The sequence below is a fragment of the Canis lupus genome, chromosome 23 (assembly GCF_003254725.2).
Source record: "Canis lupus dingo isolate Sandy chromosome 23, ASM325472v2, whole genome shotgun sequence".
Classification (NCBI taxonomy): domain Eukaryota; kingdom Metazoa; phylum Chordata; class Mammalia; order Carnivora; family Canidae; genus Canis; species Canis lupus.
Window position 1 is genome coordinate 2,088,093 of NC_064265.1, and position 18,251 is coordinate 2,106,343.

At 34.0% G+C, this 18,251-nt stretch overlaps 1 protein-coding gene and 1 long non-coding RNA gene across 3 annotated transcripts in view; one reads left to right on the forward strand and one right to left on the reverse strand.

Annotated features, from left to right (window-relative positions):
• Nucleotides 1-6,222, forward strand: part of LOC118352014 (uncharacterized) — a 55,125-nt gene extending 48,903 nt beyond the window's left edge. For both annotated transcript variants that reach the window (XR_004808395.2, XR_007405099.1), the window contains exons 2-4: nucleotides 957-1,013; nucleotides 1,878-1,925; nucleotides 6,024-6,222. This is a non-coding gene — a long non-coding RNA (uncharacterized LOC118352014). The remainder of the gene's footprint in view (nucleotides 1-956; nucleotides 1,014-1,877; nucleotides 1,926-6,023) is intronic.
• TOPAZ1 (testis and ovary specific TOPAZ 1) overlaps nucleotides 1-18,251 on the reverse strand; it is a 77,971-nt gene that overhangs the window by 14,691 nt on the left and 45,029 nt on the right. Inside the window, 4 exon segments of the mRNA XM_025461469.3 lie at nucleotides 4,866-5,031; nucleotides 7,195-7,295; nucleotides 8,022-8,196; nucleotides 9,281-9,347. Of these exon segments, the coding sequence (XP_025317254.3) occupies nucleotides 4,866-5,031; nucleotides 7,195-7,295; nucleotides 8,022-8,196; nucleotides 9,281-9,347 (509 nt within the window).

Consider the following 18,251-nt stretch of genomic DNA (forward strand, 5'->3'; position numbering starts at 1 on the left):
ATGTGGAATCTTAAACACAAACTCTAGAAAAAGTGATTGAATTTGTGGTTACTAGAATAGGGGTTGGAGGTAGAGAAATGGACAAAAGTGGTCAAAAGGTACAAACTTCCAATTATAATATAGGAGATGTAATGCACAACATGGTAATTATCGTTAACTGCTGTATGACATCTAGGAAAGTTGTTGAGAGTAGATCCTCAGAGTTCTCATCTCAGGTTAGATTTTTCTTTTTTTCTATCTATAGGAGATAATGGTTATTAACTAAAATTATTGTACTAATCAAATCACAATATATATGTTACTATTCTATACTCCTTAAACTTATACAGTGCTCTATGTCAATTATATCTCAATAAAACTAGGAAAAAATCTAAAACCAAAACTCTGGACATTTCCTCCCTAGGAAGGTACAAAGATAGTTAAAGGAAGAAAATCCATAAGTAATGCATTAAAAAAATGGTGATGCTTATAGCACTGGTTAACAAACTAGGGGAGTGACGTGAGGGAGTGTAGTTTACAGACATAAGGGGAGGTGTGAGAAGTCCCAATGAGTTGTAGGGCAGTGATCTTCAAAGTGAGGTCCCCAGACCAGCAAGAGCATCAGCAACATCTGAGAAATTATAAAAAATGCAAATTCTCAGGACTCATCGCAGACAATGATTCAAATGGGGATAGGCCAAGCCATTTGTGTTTTAACAATCTTCCTTCCGGGTGTTCTGATGGTCAGCTTTGAGAACCATTGTCTTAGACTTACAAAAACAAGATCAGAATCACCATCTTGCTCAGGTGGCTGACCAGGTTAGATCTGGGTCTGTTTGTACTTCTGCTCTAGTTGCAATTTTATGAAGTCCGTTTAGAGGAAAGGCTAGGGAAACAATAGCACTGTTATAGGGCTTAGAAATATGGACTCTACAATCAGAACTAGATTGGAATTCTTCCTTCATCTTTATTTGCAGTGTGATCCTCTCTGAACCTATGTCTCCATTTTGGGATACCGTCACCCACCTCCTAAGGTTAGTATTGGTAAGATGAGATGACACAAGTAACACACTTAGCACAATGCTTGGTATATAGCAAATACTCATATTATTATTAAATCAATAATGAAGAGAAAGATTAAAATTTGAAAAAGACCAAGAACATGAACTAGTAATTTACAATGTAAAGTAAAGCGGCAAACATTACTTTTCTCTATAAGACTAGCAAGGAGATAAGAAAACTAATATTTGAAAAATAATACTGGTGAGGGTATTTCATAACATGCATCTTCACACACTGTAAGACTATAATTACTGTAACTTTTCTAAAGGTGTAGAGTGCTTTTCTAACTTTTCTAAAGGTGTAGAGTGCTGAGTGGACTCAAAGAGGTGAGACCTGGAATGGAATGTACTGGTAGCTAAATTAGGGATTGCATAACTGGAATGTACTAGTCTGTTTGATAACTAAAAACCATAACTTTGGGCACTAACATGTGGACTGTTCATATGTAACTGAGACCCCCTAAGAGGACAATGTCTGTAATAGTTCTTTAGGATTTTCTTACAAAGGGAGGCTAATAAACTCAAAATAATGTGACACAAATCTGAATGGGAATAAGAGCAAATCTACCAACATTTACCAAAAAGCTTTAGCCTTTATCCCTATTCTGTAACACAGTAATTCCATCAGAATTTATCCTCAGGATGTAATATTACCAGAGATGTTTAGCAGGGATTACTGTTTATCATAGACATCTGAAAACAAAGTAGACCAAGAAATATTTATGTATCCATAGAAATATTTATGTATTTATATTTATATAAATAAATATTAATTCACAAGATAGGAAACCTTGCATTCTATTAAGTGATGTTGTAGAAAAATACTTCTTTTCACAGAAAGATGTCCATAAAAAGACTGTTCCTGAAAAAGAATGCAAGGTACAGGTATGTATAGTAACATGAAAGTGATTAACAGTCATTTCTGGGTAGACTGAATAAGGAATTTCTATCATCAGTTTTTCTTCTGTAACTTTTCTTATTTCTTGATAATGAATATATATTACTTATATTAAGGCAATAAAATTTATTTTAAAGTACAAGAGCAGCTTCTCAATAAATGGCAGAACTTTTTAGAAAATGTATATTCTAAAGAGTTAAGACACTCTTCAGTCTCCAAATGATCATTATATAAATTATGGTTTTAAGGCTCTTTTTTATGCTGGTAAGGGGAGAAGGCAGGAATCTCTTGTTCATTTGCCAAGATACAAGATACAAGTGCTGAGAAAGTGTTTTAAATGTCAAACTAAAAAGCCAAAACAATAGATTTATTCTCATCATAAGTCTGCCACTCACTAAATTGTGTAAAATATTCTGCATTTCTCAAGCATGGCTAATGTATAACCCCCTCCCATAAAAAAGTCTAGAAGATAAGAAGTATACACTTTTTCAAAAGGAAAAATATAGAAAAAACATATGTAAAAGTCCTCCAAGACCGATTCCTCTTCTCAGAAGCAGCCACTATAATTTGTTTCTTGTGCATACTTTTACAAATATTTTAAGGGTATGTATCCATATTACTTATTTTTGTTACAGTGCACACTGTTCTGCACATTCGTTTTGTCACCTGGCAACAGATCACTCCAGTATCTGTAGATCTGCTTCATTCTACTCCATCATATGACTAGTGCACAGTTAGTTAACTGATACTCTTTTAATGGATATTTAAGTTATGTGGAATCCTTTTTGATCACTGTTGATGGTAAATAAAAGATTCTAGGTAACTTATAGTTCCTACCCCTGTGTTTGTAGGAGAAATTCTTAGGAATAGAGATGATATATAAAAGGAAATATACACTCTTAAATTTTGACAGATATTTAGCCAAAAGCCCCTAAAGACAATGTATATGAATGCCTATTTTTCTATACTCTCATGAAAAGTGTATCACTAAACTCTTACTTTGCTAGTCTGACAGGTGTTTTGTAATTTTAATATGTATTTCTCTTATTATGAGTATTACTCTAGATTATTACAAGTGAGATGAAGACCTCTGTATTTCCTTTCTTGAGAAAGGTCCATTTACTGCAATTCCGGAGAGAAGTTAGCATACTTCTGTGTGCCCTTCTCTTGAAGAAGTAAATTTTTATTTATGCAAGTGACCTTTAACTGAAATAGTCCTTGCAAAAGAGAACCCTGTGTTTATAACTTATATAATTTTTAAAGATAACACTGAAATTGTAAAACTTTAAAATCTCCCTAGACCATCCCATACCCCTCCCACAAACTCTCCTTCAAGTTCTAGTCTGAGGGCACCCTGGGTGGCTCAGCGATTTAGTGCCACCTTCAGCCCAGGGTGTGATCCTGGAGACTGGGGACCCAGTCCCATGTCAGGCTCCCTGCATGGAGCCTGCTTCTCTCTCTGCCTATGTCTGTGCCTCTCTCCGTGTCTCTCATGAATAAATATATAAAATCTTAAAAAAAAAAAAGTTCTAGTTTGAGAAAGACTAGTTTTGCCAGAAATTTTAGGCTATAGTTTCCTGTCACAAAGTGCCCCAACTAAGTTTTACCAACAATTTTATCCTTTCCATTTCTTGCCACATCTCCTAATAACAAAGGTTGGCTTACATTTTGCTAATTTCTATTTTTGTATTTCATTTATTCTTCCTTATTTAGCAAACTTCACTTGCTATGTTTGTTAAATTGAAGAAAAACTTTCTCACCAGGCTTGATCCTCAAGTCCACTCACAACCTCTGTATTCCATAAACTCTCATCCCTGAACAAAGTATTATATATGTAATGATTCTATATAAATACTAGATATAAATTATGTATTCATACATATATATGAATATATATGGGTGCTGGTATATGTGTGTGTTAGTGTAAAGGTCATATATTCCATCTTCCCACCTAAATCCAGAGATTCTTGAGGTTTCTTCACTGTTATCTCATTTTATCAAATAAAATCTGCCTGATGTTTCAAGTAGCCAGAGCCACCACAATACTGCATGCTGTTACCAGTGTGCTAAATTTTTATTTACTTCTGTAAGTTTATTTATAGAAAACTAATAACCATAATTGCTTCTGCTGGCTTAATTTCATTGTAATTTCTGCTAGATGGATTGACTTACTAGGGAAGTAAGCTTTACTTATCTTGCTTTAAAGTCATGTTTGCCTGTATGTACAAAGACAAGAGTTTATGCCAAGTATAATATGGATCTCCCTGTCTCAGCAGCTAAAGCCTGGGCTCTGAAGCTGGACTGTTTGGGTTTGAATCCAGCCTTCATTTCTTACTTGTTATATAAGCAACTGGGCAAGTTGCTTGATGTCTTTGACATTTTTTATTTAAAAAAAAAAAAGGAGCAAGTTATACTAATTCTAAACTCATAGGGTTTCTATAAAGATGAACTGAGATAATCCAGGTAAAGCATTTTGCATGGTGCCTGGGTCAAAGTAAGATCTAGCTTCTCAACCAAAGGTCACAAAATTTTTTCTTTAAAATGAAGTTAACCGGGATCCCTGGGTGGCGCAGCAGTTTGGCGCCTGCCTTTGGCCGGGGGCGTGATCCTGGAGACCCGGGATCGAATCCCACGTCGGGCTCCCGGTGCATGGAGCCTGCTTCTCCCTCTGCCTGTGTCTCTGCCTCTCTCTCTCTCTCTCTGTGACTATCATGAATAAATAAATAAAATCTTTAAAAAAAAAAATAAATAAAATGAAGTTAACCTTCTCTTTTCATTTTATACAAACAACAACCATCTTTCCTACCCACATGATCACTAGGGTTTAGTAGGGCAAACTACCACCCAGAATTCAACATCAACATAAGGTAATTACACAATCAAGAATTATAACAAATTATGTTATGCTTGCATACATCATAACTTACCCCTCAATACCCAAATGGCACCATCTAGGCTTCCACTTTTTAGAAAAATTTCTGCTGCAATATTCACAATTTGACATCTTGGTGCTAACTTCTCAGGCCCTGTAAGTCCTTTTAAACTTGTAAAATGTATTTTTAATTCATATAGTTTATCTAAGACTTTCCTTCCCTGGAGTAAAAATAAAGAACACTAATTTAGTATCATGCATTTAAAGTATCAAAGAGATGTAAAATCATTAATTATACAGAACTCAATTATCCAATTTGAATCATCCTTCTAGAAAATGGTTCTCAAAAGACTCTTTCCTTAAGCCCCCTCCTGATTAGCCACACAGAAGACAGGGAAGGGGAGAAAGCAGGGCTTTGCCTCTGACTAATCCTCACCCTGCTGAGCCCCTTTTCAAAGGTTTTTATACCTGTACTTGCCCTAAAGATTTCATTTGAAAAAGGAATTTCGTGCCGTAATATGGAAAACTATTGATTTTAAGTTTTGCACTTCTGTTAATCACCCTAAGAGCCAAGAGTGAGAGAGAGTGAAAATCAAGATGATATCTTATTAAATTTACATAAAGAAGGATAGTGGGGGGAAAAAGAATAAAACTGCTGGCTGAAAATTGTTTTTTGATTCAATAGACTAATTATTTCACATAGTCTACATAAAGATTATCTCTAGTCTAGACATCAGAAATTAGATATATATTATTATTTCATATCAAGGGTCAGCAAACTTTTTCTAGTTTGACTCCACAGGTCACATGTGGTCAAGCTATACATTCTTTTTTGGTTGTTGCTGTTTTTATTTTCTAACTCTTTAGAAATGTAAGAAACATTCTTAGCTCTTGAGATGCACAAAAACAGGCTAGAGGTCAGATTAGGTCTTTAGTCTGTAGATCCTTGTCCTACATTATATTCTATGATAATTGAGTCAGATGCATATTGCGATATCAAGGTACTTTCAAGTTGATTACAGAAATGAGTGCATTTTTAAAGACATAGCTCTAGCTTAATTTTAATGGTTTTATTTTTGTGTTCAAAAGGTTAACTAAAAAACATCATACTAAATAAAATAAGACAGTGAAAAATTTAAATTATAATACAGGTACAAACTTACCAGCCTCTTAAGAAATAATAATAAAATTAACACATACTCTAAATTTTCAGGGATCCCTGGGTGGCTCAGAGGTTTAGCACCTGCCTTCAGCCCAGGGCGTGATCCTGGAGTCCTGGGATTGAGTCCCGCATCGGGGTCCCTGCATGGAGCCTGCTTCTCCCTCTGCCTGTGTCTCTGCCTCTCTCTCTCTCTCTCTGTCTTTCATGAATAAATAAAATCTTTAAAAATAATAATAATAGAAATAAAAATTTCAGCAAATCTTTGTCGAAAAGAATTTGTTATGTTGTCCTCAATTTCTCAAGCACTAAATATCCAAGAAATTAATGCTATGATGAACCTTAAGCTAAACTGTGAGACCAGGGACAAGGTACATTCTGCTTATCCCAGGCCTACCACACAGTAAGTGCTAACCTCTTGACCTTGGAGACTGGAGACCTTATGTATAAGGATTCTGTTGCTGTTTTGTTTAATTAAAAAAAAAATCAATGAATTTGTATAGTATGAATGACCATGGACTTAAATGTTATTGAACGTATTCAGTTATGAAATAACCTTTTTATAAGAAGAAGGAAGTAACGAAAGATACATTATAATAGCTGATTCAGTACTGACTCTCAACTGCTCCATCCATCCCTCAGCACTTAATTCTATTTTAGATTTTCCTGTTCTCTACTTTATTTCACTTTATTGAATCTATAACCACCTGCTACATCAGGGAAATCTAAAAAATGGTAGTTCAGGATGGTCCAGAATAACTAGACCACTTCTATGGTGAGCTAAACCTCAAAGGTAGATATCAAGATACATGGTATATAGTGTTCAAGACCATTCTAGGAGATGATTTTTAATGAGTTATGTTAATTGTGAATTCCCTGGGTTCATCTTAAAAAAGGTGTCTTGAACTTTTGCAAAATTATAACGTTATCAATATATAGGAGGTAGCAAAATTCTCTGTTGAAAGTTGTTTCAAATAAACGATACTTAGCATAGCTTCCTAAGTGCTCCCAAACTGAGATTCTTCAGGGTAGCTGGCCTCATGCTACTACCTTTCCACATCTGCCTAATACACTACCTAATAATTCACTTACTAGTTTGGGACTAATTTTGTCACTTGTAACAATTATTAGCAAATTTCTTACTTGCAGGGTTAACTATATCCTGTTAAAAAATGTAAGATTAACACTCTCTGTACCAAGCCAAAACGAAAATTTAATGACATACCTTGGACCACAGCAACAGCTTGTGATAGAAGTACATAGCACTGATTCCAATTCTTCCCAGCAAAGTTTTATCGACTTCACTAATTTGTGGATCTTTGCTAACTGAAACACAAAGTAGGCATGTGGAAAAAAGTGAAAAAGTAATTTAAAATTGCAGCAAAGGCAAATTAATATGAAATTACTGATACTAGAACAAAGACTAATAAGTGTGTTGACAAACCACAGCCTATAAGGACAAATCTGGCCTGTGTCCTGTTTTTTGTACAGCTTGTGAGCTAAGAATGGTTTCCCTATTTTTAAAGGGTTATTTGAAAGGAAAAGAAAACTATATGATTGTGTGGTCATATGTGAACATGTGGAGTTTCAAATATTTACTCCTGACCCTTTGCAGAAAAGGTTTGCTGACTTCTGATAGAGAATATAGCAGTGAAGAGCTCATGCCAAAAAAAAACAAACAAACAAACAAAAAAAAGAGTCTCAAAAACATGAATTTTGTTGACTGATAGTACTGAATATAGTAACAACTTTAATGATTCAAAACTTCAGGTGCTAATTTGCTAGGAACAGTTTTACCAATCTGACTGCAAAGAAAAATAACATAAAACATGAGAAAAATAACATAAAACATCAATTCTTAATTTTATATCATTATAATCTAACTTAATAATAAAAAGATGAAACATTTATAAAGCGAAGAAGTATCTGAAATCTGCAATATTATCTCCAACATGGAAAATTATGGAAAATAGTAAGAACTCTACCTTTGTGTTAAGAACACTGCAACACCCTAACACGTACAATACTCAGACCCAAACAGTGACATTTTACCTGTTTCAGCAAATTCACAAAATGGAACACCTGGTCTCTCTTCTTTACAGTCTTTTGTTAGTGTTTCAGCAATACAAGCACAAAATCTCTGGAAATCTGCAAAGTTTTCACAGCCCATTTTTATGTTAATGTATAAATTTCCCAGTTTGGTCCAGTCACCTTTTTCTTTACAATGCTATCAGAGTTATTAGAAACAAAACAAAACAAAAAAAGAAAGCTGTCATTTATACAAACATATTACGGAATAGGCACATGCAGGCATTAGATGTATATAAATTAATAACAGAATCTGTAGATCTTATAAACTTAACACTGTTATACTCCATCAATAACTTGCTATTGTACAATTTGTGTTTCTGACTATACCATAGTATCTATGAGTTCCAGATGGGCAATGTACATTTGTTTTAATAATCTTTGCCCAATGTACTTAATGATGTCACCCCCAAACCTGAACTAGACAGTGGACACAGATTTTATGGAAAACAGATGATTAACTATATGATTTGAGCTGTCTCTACAGAAATAAATTATTTTACTACTTTTAGAGATTGCATTTTTCTATTATTTGGCCCCATTTATAATTTTGGGCCCCATCCTTTTGGGTATTAACATTTCTTCTATGAAAGGGACTACAAAGTAAGTTTTGTAAACTTACCATCTTCCCATTATTTTCTATTACAAAGTAATAATTTTCCACACCAAAAAAATATTTTTTTTCAAGGATATAAATACTAATTAAGTTAAGACTAAACCAACAATTACTAGGGGAGTACAAAATGATCTTAAACTAAACAGTAAAATCATCTTGAAAGTTCGTTCTCTTTCTTTTCTTTTCTGGAAAGTTCTCTATTTCTTATACTCCAAATGCCTGGAGAGGGCAAACTGACCTTGGCTTTCTGCTATCATTTCACACACTGCAGACATTTAGGGATTGTGACAAGAAGGTCAACTTTCTTGTGCACTGAGACTGTCCAGTGACAAGAAATAAAGGCTAAGCCTTAGATTATACCTTAGTATGTTAATTTTGAAGCTGAAAAACTATTTCTAGAATTATTTTTAGAACAGTCTATAACTCTAGAAATTGTTTGTTATTTCAAAGTATTAAAAAAATATTAGACTTCTTTTCTGTGAGCATTTTCTCTGTATAACAACAGTGTTTAAAAAACTTTTCATAAAATGGAGTTATTATTCAAAGTTTCTTTGTTATTGGTTTTCAGAGATCTCAGCAATTTATTTAAAAAAAATAAGTGTCATACCTCTATTTCGTTCAAGGCTGAATCTAAATCACATTTCCAGTTCTTTTTAAATTGCCTCATCCGTAACCTTTAATAATAGAAAAAGGTTAATTATGTTCACCCTTCAAAAGTCACTATTGTCCCTAATTCACTTGTTCTATAGTTTATACCTAAGAGAGTGGAGGAAAAAAAAGGAATGGAGTAACATACTATAAAAATTCTTGAGAGATGAAGAAAACAGCAAACACAAAGATACCTACCTCACACTATTTCCTTCCAAAACCATAGGCAACAAAAAGGAAAAAGCAAAATCCACATGAAACCATACTTTCAACCTTTAGGTAATTTTAAGAGAGTGACAAACTTCAAAATAATTGTGAATTAAAGGAGAAAAAAACATTAAAGACAGCACTTGATCTTTCCTGCTTCCACTCCACCCTTGCTGATCCCACAAGGATTTGTGATAAGCAGAAACAAACCAAAACAACACAAAAAAACCCATGGAAAAACTGAACAGGCAGCTGTAACGTTGACTAAAAAAAATCCCACCACAAAGACAAAGTCCACACTAAGTTTGAAAAATGCTTAAAAAAAAAAAAAGGGTAAATTAGAACACAACCCACACAGCAGGAACTTAAAAGATATATGTGATTTAAAGAACACAATCTATAAAATGCATAGCTTCTGGGAAAGAAAAAATAAGACAAAAATGAAAGAAGAAGCATCCTTTGCCAACTGGAAACAGAAAAAAAAAAAAAAAAGAAGAAAAAGGAGAAAGAACAGGGTGCCATTAAGCTAAGAGTACCACATAACAGCCAACTTTGGGGTCAATTTTGATCATTAGTCCCAGTCCTCTAAAAATTATTCCAGAGTATTAAAGAGAAAGGATAATTTACTAATTCCTTTCATGAATCAAGTATAAATAACACTGATACCTAAACTAGATAAAGGCAGAACAAAGAAGGAAAAGCGTAGAATATTACTTATAATGATGATGCAAAAAGCTAAAGAAAATATTAACAAGCAAATCAGTTTTCAAATTGAAAAGAGTTATGGGGATAACAGTTGTGATGTGAATGTATTTAATACCACTGACTCTACACTTAAAAATGGTTAAGATGGTAAATTTTATATGTATTTTACCTCATAATTTAAAAAAACATTGACAGAATACAAGATCACCTTAAAATGACACACCATGACAAAGTGGCATTTACTTCACAAATGTAAGGTAACTTCAATATTAAAAAAAAAATCCACCAGTATCATACACCATAATTAATAAATCTAAGAGAAAAAAATCATGATTATTTTCATAGATATTAAAAAAGTGATAAAATTCAACGTCAATTCACCTACAACTATAAGAATTGAGAGATACTTTCTTAAAGCAATTAAATATATACACTGTAGTCCTAAACCTATGACTATATTTAATGAGAAAATCTAGAGAGATTTCCACTAAGATCAGGATACCCACTATATCTATTATTATTCAGTACTGTACTAGAGGTATGAGCCAAAGCAATTAGATAAAACAAATTACTTACAGGCATAACAATGATAAAGAAGAAGTAAAACTCTGTTCACATATATGATATGATAGTATACCTGGAAATGCTCACAGATTCAAAGACAAAACTAACTCAAACATTAAAGACTTCAAATTTCTAGAACATAAAATTTACAAACAAAACAAATGCCCTTTATGTATACAAAAAATAAAGAAATTCAGTATATGATGATACAGAAAAACTCACATTCAATAGCAACAAAGATTAAATACTTATTGGGAGAAACCCTAAATATTCCTGAAAAACACATAAGTTTGAACAACAGAAAACATTTCATATTCTTTAAATGAACTCAATGTTATAAAGTTGTTAGTTCTCGCTAAGTTAATTCATAGATTTAACATAATTCCAACAAACATACCAACAAGCTACTACATGGGGTTGGGAAGTTGATACTGACGTTCATGTAGTAAAAACATATATGCAATAAGAACAAGAAAGACATTGAAAAGAAAAATTTTCCAGGAGATTATCTCTACAAGGGGATCCCTGGGTGGCTCAGCGGTTTAGCGCCTGCCTTTGGCCCAGGGCGTGATCCTGGAGTCCCGGGATCGAGTCCCACGTCAGGCTCCCTGCATGGAGCCTGCTTCTCCCTCTGCCTGTGTCTCTGCCTCTCTCTCTCTCTCTCTCTATGTCTATCATGAATAAATAAATAAAATCTTAAAAAAAAGATTATCTCTACAAAATGTTAATGTATACTTTAAAGCCTCTATAATTAAAAAACTGTAGAACTGGTGCAGGAATAAACAAATAGTTCAGTGGAATAGAATACAAAGTCCAGACACAGACCCAAGCACAAATGAAATTTAGTATGTGATAAAGGTAGCATTTCAAATCACTCAAATTAAATAAATAGTGCTGGGGAAACTGGAAAACTCTTGGGAAAAAAATAGATCTCTATCTTACAACACACATAAGAATAAACTCCAAATAGATTAGAAACCTAAATATAAAAATGAAACCATACAAGTAATAGAAGAAAACATGAGTGAATTCCTCCAAAACTTTGATGCAAGGAAATTATGACTCAAAATTCAGATGCAATAAAAAAATAACTATGAATCAAAACTGAGGCAATTAAAAAACACTGGTAATTTAGGTTGAATAAAAATAAAAATTTTTGCATGGCAAAAAGCACCAAAAGACAACTGACAAACTGGAAAAAAATATTTGTAATTATATAGCATCAAGGTCTAGTACAATATATTAAGAACTCCTGACATTTAAGGAACAAAGAACTAGAGTCTAACAAAAATGGGAAAAGACAATTCACAACACAAAGTATAAAAATGGCCCTCAAGTATATTAAAAGAAAATGTTCAAACTCATTTATAATAAAAGAAATGTAAATTCAAACAACACTGAAACAGCATTTGTTAACAGATTAGAAAAGATAAAAAATGACAATACACTGTTAGCAAAGCTTTGCTGAATAGTCTTTTTTATTTGTGCATGTATTTATATGTTTACATATGCACATATACCAGAATTCATATACACACACACATATACCATATATACAAACATCACATATATATACATACATACTGTATACACAAATTGGTACAGCCCTTCTGGAGGGAAATTTGGCAGTATCTATGTACTTACCTTTAAAAAACTTATTTTGAAATAATTATAGACTCACAGGAATTTTCAAAATAGTACACAGTCCTGGTACCCTTCGTCCAGCTTCTTCCAATGATGATTTCTTATATAATTGTAAAACAACATAAAAACTAGGAAACTGACATTGTTACAATACTGTTAATTAGACTATAGACATTATTCAGTTTTCACCACTTTCTACATGCATTCATCTGTGTGTGTATAGTTCTATGCAATTTTATCCCATGTACAGATTCATGTAACCATCACCACAATACAGATACAGAACTGTTCCATCGCCACAAAGAAATTTCCTCATGCTATCCATTTATATTTATCTCCCAAGCCCTGTTCTCAGGATATTCTGTCAACCATTAATCGGTTCTTCATATCTATAACTTTGTCATTATATAAATGGAGCCATGTAGCCCAGGTGGCTCAGCGGTTTAGTGCCGCCTTCAGCCTAGGGCGTGATCCTGGGGTCCTGGGATCAAGTTCTCCATCAGGCTCCCTGCATGGAGCCTGCTTCTCCTTCTGCCCGTGTCTCTGCCTCTCTCTCCTTCTCTCTCTCTGTGTCTCTCATGAATAAATCTTAAAAAAAAATAATTGGAGCCATGTAGCATATGGCCTTTGAGACTAGCTTTTTAAAATCAGCACAATTCCTCTGAGATCAATTCAGCTTGCTTCATGTTTCAACAGTTTGCTGATTTTTACTGCTCAGTAGTATTCCTTGGTATGGATGTACCACAACTGAACTGTTCATTCACCTGCGGAAGAACATCTGTTCTCTCTCCCCAGTTTTTGGCTATTACAATTTAAGCTGCTATGAACATTTGTATACAAGTTTTTGAGTACAAGTTTTCATTTAATTAGCATAAATGCCCAGCAAGTCAATAGCAGTCCTTGATTTTTATATGTTCAGTTTTTAAAGAAACTGCTACACTATTTTCCAGAATGATTACACGATTTTATATTCCCACCAATAACATATGAGACACTTTTTCCACATCCTTGCTAGCACTGGTATTGATACTTTCCCCCCAGTTACACCGAGGAATGTTAACGTATACAACATGTTTTACTAGACATATACATTGTGAAATAATGGTCACCGTCAACATAATTAATGCATCTATCATGTCACCTAGTATGTGTGTGTGTACAGAGAACACAAAATCTACTCTCAGCAAATTTCAAGTACACAATTCCTTATTACTCACTATAGTCACCATGCTATAAAATAGGTCTCCAGAACTTAATAATCTTATAACTGCAAGTTTATACCCTTTGGCCAACATCTCATTTGTCCCACTCCCCATCTCCTGGTAACAAACACTATTCTCATTTGTTGCTGAATTAGCCTTTTTTAGATTCCACATGTAAGATCATGCAGATTTGTCTCTGCCTTATTTCACTTAGCATTATATATACCAGGTTAATCCATGTTTTTAAAGGCTGAATAATATATACTCCATTGTATATATACATCACATCCTACTTTTCTTTTTACTCGATTCCTTTAGCCATTCAAAGTCATAGGTCATAGTTCCATATGCATTTTAAAATTTTTTCTATTTCTGTAAAAAAATTTTGATAGGAGTTGAGTTGAATCTATAGTGAGTTTTGGGTACATAGATAGACATTTTTACAATATTAATTATTCCATTCCACGAACATAGAATATTTTTCAAACTATTTGTTTTTATTTCTTATACTGATGTTTTATGGTTTTCAGTGTACAAGTCTTTTATCTCCTCAGTAAATTTTTTTCTTAAGTATATTTTTGATGTTATTATAAATGAGGTTGTTTTCTTCAGGTCTTTTTAATTACATCATTGTTAGTATATGGAAATGCAACTGATTTATTTTTTATTTTAATTTTTAAGTTTTTATTTACATTCCAGTTAACATACACTGTAATATTAGTTTCAGGAGTACAATTTAGTGATTCAACACTTCCACAAATACCTGGTGCTCTTCACAACAAATGATCCTTCATCCCCATCACCTATTTAACCCGTCCCTCCACCTACCTCCCCTCTAATAGCTACCAGTTTGTTCTCTATAGTTAAGAGTCTGTTTCTTGGTTTGCTTCTCTTTCTTCTTTTCCCTATTCTGTTTTATTTCTTAAATTCCATGAGTTAAATCATATGGCATTTGTCTTTCTCTGAATGACTTATTTTACCTGGCATAATATATTCTAGCTCCATCCACACTTGCAAATGGTGATATTTCATTATTTTTTATGGCTGAGTAATATACCATTGTATATCTATTCTATACCACATCTTCTTCATTCATTCATCAGTCAATGGACATTTGGGCTCTTTCCATAATTTGGCTATTATTTATAATGCTGCTACATCAGGGTGCATGTATACCTGTGAAATAGTATTTCTGTATCCTTTGTGTTAATACCTAGCAATTGCTGGATCATAGGGTAATTCTATTTTTAACTTTTTGAGGAACTTCCATACTGTTTTTCAGAGTGGCTGCACCAGTTTGCATCCCTGCTGTGCAAGAGGGTTCCTGTTTCTCTACATCCTCCCCAACAACTATTGTTTCTTGTATTGTTAATTTTAGCCATTCTGACAGGTGTGAAGTGATATCTCATTGTAATTTTGATTTGCATTTCTCAGATGGTAAGTGATGTTAAGCATCTCTTCATGTGTCTGTTTTCCATCTTCTTTGGAAAAATGTCTATTCATGTCTTCTGCCAATTTCTTAACTGGATTATTCATTTTTGGGGTGTTGAGTTTGAGAAGTTCTTTATAGATTTTGGAAACTAACCCTTTATCGGATGTCCTTTGCAAATATCTTCTCCCATTCCATAGGTTGCCTTTAGTTTTACTCATAGTTTCCTTCATTGTGCAGAAACTTTTTAACTTGATGAAGTCCCAATAGTTCATTTTTGCTTCTGTTTCCCTTGCCTCAGTAGATATATTTAGTAAGAAGCTGCTACATGGCCAATGTCAAAGAGGTTACTGCCTTTGTTCTCATTAAGATTTTTTTTTCATCTAAGATTTTAATGATTTTCTGTCTGTTATGTTGTTATTTGTGAGAGAGAGTGTGCACAAGAAGAGGGGGAAGAAGAGGAAGAAGCAGACTCTCTAATGAGCATGGAGCCTGAGGCGATGCTCAATCCCAGAACCCTGAGATCATGACCTGGGCTGAAGGCAGATACTTAACCGACCGAGCCACCCAGGAACCCCTCCTGTCTCACATTTAGGTCTTTCATCCATTTGGATTTATATTTGTGTAGGATGTAAGGAAGTGGTCCAATTGCATTCTTTGGATGTTGCTGTCCAGTTTTCCCAACACCATTTGCTGAAGTCTTTTTTGCATTGGATATTCTTTCCTGGTTCATCGAAGATTAGTTGACCACAGAGTTGTGAATCCATTTCTGGGGTTTCTGTTCTGTTCCATTGATCTATGTATCTATTTTTGTGCCAATACCATACGGTTTTGATCAGGACAGCTTTGTAATATAATTTGAAGTCTGGAATTGTGATATTTCCTGCTTTTCTTTGCTTTTTCCAGGCTGCTTTAGCTATTAGACACATTCTGTGGTTCCATAAAAATTTTAGGATTGTTCTAGCTCTGTGAAAAATGCTGTTGGCATTTTTTAAAAAAGATTTTTTTATTCATGAGAGACATAGAGACAGAGAGAGAGGCAGAGACACAGGCAGAGGGAGAAGCAGGCTCCATGCAGGGAGCCCAATGTGGGACTCGATCCCAGGTCTCCAGAATCAAGCCCCGGGCTGAAGGCAGGGGCTAAACGGCTGAACTACCCAGGGATCCCCTGCTGTTGGCATTTTGATAGGGATCATTAAACATGTAGATTGCTTTGGGTAGTATAGACATTGTAACAATATTGGTTCTTCCAATCTCTGAGCATGGAATGTCTTTTCATTTCTTGTGGAATTTAATTTCTTCAATTTCTTTCATCAGTGTTTTTATAGAGTATAGGTCTTTCACCTCGTTGTTTAGGTTTATTTCTAGGTATCTCATGGTTTTTGTTGCAATTATAAATGGGATCTATTCCTTGATTTCTCTTTCTGCTGCTTCATTATTGGTGTATAGAAACATGGCAGATTACTGTACATTGATTTTGTAACCTGTGACTTTGCTGAATTTATTATCAGTTCTAGCAGTTTTTTGTTGGAGTCTTTTGGGTTTTCTACACTATCACTTGACTTCTTCCTTGCCAATTTGAGTGCCTTTCATTTCTTTTTCTATTTGGATTGCTGTGGCTAGGACTTCCAGTACTATGGTAAATGATGATGAGAGTGGACATCCTGTCTTATTCCTGGCAGTAGAGGAAAAGCTCTGTTTTTCCCCACTGAGGATAACATTAGGTGTGGGGTTTTTGTATACAGCTTTTATGTTGAGGTACATTCCCTCTAGTCCTATTTTGTTGAGAGTTTTTATAATGAATGTATGTTGTACTTTGCCAAATGCTTTTTTAAGATGCAACTGATTTTTGTATGTCAATACTGTATCCTGCAACTTTACTTCATTTATTAGTTCTAACAGGTTTTGGTGGAGTCTTTAAGGTTTTCTGTATGTTGGATCATGTTATCTGCAAACAGACTATTTTAACTATTTATAATTTTAAAGTCTTTTATTTCTTTTTCTTGCCTAATCACTCTGGCGAGGACTTCCAGCACTATGCTAAATAAAAGCGGTGACAGTAAGCATCATTTCCTTGTTCCAGACCTTAGAGGAAAAGATTTCAGCCTTTTTACCATTGAGTATGATGTTAGCTGTGAGCTTGTCATATATGGGCACTGATATAGTGAGGTACATTCTTTCTATACCTAATGTGTTTAGAGTTTTTATCACAAAAGGATGTTAAATTTTGTCATCTGCATCTATTGAATCATTTGATATCTATCCTTCATTCTGTTAATGTAGTATTATCATATTGATACGCACATGTTGAACTATTATCGTATCCCAGGGATAAATCTCACTTTATCTTGGTGTATCATGTGCAGTTGAATTTGCTTTGCTTATATTTTGTTGAGGATTTTTGTATCTATGTTCATGAGGAATACGGTCTTGTGATTTTCAGTATTTGTAATATACTTGTCTGACTTTGGTATCAGAGTAATGCTTGACTTGTAAATGAGTCTGGAAGTGTCCCTTCATCTTCATTTTTTTTGGGAAGGCTTTGAGAAGGATTGATATTAATTCTTCCTTAACTGTTTGGTAAAATTCATCAGTGACACTATCCAGCCCTGGGATTTTCTTTATGGAGAGTTGTTTTTTGTTTGTTTTGGTTTGTTTTACTGATTCAATCTCCTTATTCAAAATCTTACTTTTTCCATTTCTTCATGATTGAAACTTGGTAAGTTGTATGTTTCTAGGAATTTATTCATCTAGGTTGTCCCATCAGTGTGTAATTGTTCATGGTAGTCTGTTAATAGCCTTTGTATTTCTGTGCTATCATGCTATCAGTTGTAATGTCTCCTCTTACATTTCTGATTTATGTTAGTTGTCTTTTTTTCCTTAGGGTAGCTAAAAGGCTTGTCAGTTTTATCTTTTTGAAAACCAAAAGTCAGTTTGACTTCTGTTTGACAGTTTGTCCTTTTCTGTTTTCTAGTCTCTACTTATTTCTGTTCTGACCTTTATTTCCTTCCTTCTATTAACCTTGGCCTTAGTTTGTTCTTTTTCTAGTTCTTTGAGGTATATATATAGTTAAGTTTGAGAACATCCTTTCTTCTTAATGTAGGCATTTATCATTATGAATGTCCCTCTTAGAACTGCTTTTGCTGTATCCCAAAGATTTTGGTATGTTGTGGTTCCAT